Source organism: Gavialis gangeticus, unplaced genomic scaffold (assembly GCF_001723915.1).
Source record: "Gavialis gangeticus isolate Ggan-Ray unplaced genomic scaffold, GavGan_comp1, whole genome shotgun sequence".
Lineage (NCBI taxonomy): Eukaryota > Metazoa > Chordata > Crocodylia > Gavialidae > Gavialis > Gavialis gangeticus.
This window is the reverse complement of record NW_017728991.1, coordinates 1611504-1613217: the sequence shown is the minus strand read 5'-3', so window position 1 is coordinate 1613217 and position 1714 is coordinate 1611504. Positions and strand designations below refer to the sequence as shown.

The window sequence follows — 1714 nt, the reverse complement described above, 5'->3', positions numbered from 1 at the left end:
GCTGGCCCCGCCCCGCTGGCCCCCCCCCCCCCCCCCCCCCCCGCAGCAAGCGGGGAGCAGGGTTACTATAGCAATGGTGCAGCCCCTTCGCACCGCCCCCCTCACCGCCTGCTCCCTTCCTCGAGCCCGGGGGGTGCAGGGGGACAGGCCCAGGCACCTCCTCTGAGCCCCTGGGGGGGAGAGGAGGCCTTGGAGCATCTCTGCTGCAGGAGGCTGCTGCCCTGGGCCCCCTGCTCCCAGCCCAGAGGTCAGCCCCTGTCCCTAACTTCCCCCCCACCCCCAGCTGCTGGCTGCTAAGCAGGGTCAGCCCTTGGAAGGGAGCCGGCTGGTGGGCTTCCAGGAGCAGCCCCTGTGCGTGGAAAGCGGCTGCTTTGCCTATTGCCAGGTCACTGGTTTCCAGCTGGCCCTGCTGCACGTGCCCTTGGGTCTCCCCCGTGCTTGGAAGCGGGGAGCTGCCCTGGGCTCCTGCGGCGCTGCCAGGGCTTGGCGGCTGCCTTCGCCTCGGCTCCGGCTCAGGTGTGAGGGAACGTGGCAGGGCCGGGGCCTCGTTTGCATTCGCTGGCCCAGGATGCCCGGCTGCGCCGGGTGCAAATGGCTAGGGCTTGGCGTGGGTGCGATTGGGCCCAAGGACCCCGGCAGCCAGGGGCAGAGGGCTGGGACCCCGCTTTGCTGCGGGGGTTGCTCTGCTCTGCTGAGCCCTGAGCTGCTGCCCCTGGCAGGAGGTGGTGGGATGCGATCCCGAGAGCCACGGACTCGAGGTGAGGTCCCGTGGAGGCGGGGGGCTATGCCCTGGCCCCAGGCAGCGGGGACCCCGGCGCCTGCGTCGCGGGGGGCACCTTACCTTGCCGGATGGAGACGTATCTGCCGTTGGCCGCCAGGAAGACGACCTGCGGGTGGCTCTCCTCCAGGTCGAAGAGCTCGTCCTTGCCCGGCTTGGAGCTGCGCCCGGCCTTGAGGGTGCCGGTGGGCCCGGCGGGCGCCAGGTACTTGCCGTCGCAGTCCTTGAAGGCCAGCTTGCCGGCCTTGAACTCGAGTGTGTAGCCGGTGCGGGCGTCGGGCTCGGGCACCAGGGCGCCGTCGTGGCGCAGGTAGCGGTTGTCGCAGGTGCGCAGGCAGTACTTCTTGTTCTGGAAGCAGAGGGTGATGAGCGCGTCCACGCCCCACGGGATGTTGCTGTCGGTGGAGATCTCGTCCTCCTGCGGGCTCAGGTGGGCGTAGCGGCGCCGGCTGACGCTCAGCAGGTTGGCCTGGGGGTGGATGGCCAGGTGCACGGTCCACAGCTCGGCCTCGGTCACCACCTGGGCGAAGCAGGACAGCCGGTCCTCCGCTCCCCCGAAAAAGCGCTTGTGCAGCTCGGACTGCAGCGCCCAGCGCCCGTCCGACTGCGTGATGATGGCGAAGCGCTCGGCGCAGCCCGGCTTCTCCGCCTCGCACCGCACCTGCCCGTCCTTGTCAGCCCCCAGGTAGCGGCCCAGGTGGCTCTTGAGGAAGACGACGGAGCCGTCGCCCTCGTCCTGCTCCAGGGTCCAGATCTGCTTGCGCTTGAGGCTGGGGGCCGAGGCGTTGACCTTGTAGCCGAAGCTCTCGGCCGTCAGGTACCGGTTCTCGCAGTTGATGAGGCCGAACTGGATCTTCAGCACCTGGTGGATGCCGTTGGTGGGCATCTTCCGGCGCGGGGCCCGCGCGGCGGAGCGGGCGGCTCAGCCCAGCAGGT

The 1714-nt window shown here is 70.3% G+C and overlaps 1 protein-coding gene across 1 annotated transcript in view; it reads right to left on the bottom strand.

The window, feature by feature from the left end:
- Window positions 1-1708, bottom strand: part of FSCN2 (fascin actin-bundling protein 2, retinal) — a 4430-nt gene extending 2722 nt beyond the window's left edge. The window contains exon 1 of the mRNA XM_019515804.1: window positions 842-1708. Within this exon, the coding sequence (XP_019371349.1) occupies window positions 842-1664 (823 nt within the window). The 5' untranslated portion in view covers window positions 1665-1708. The remainder of the gene's footprint in view (window positions 1-841) is intronic.
- Window positions 1709-1714: the final 6 nt, after the last annotated feature.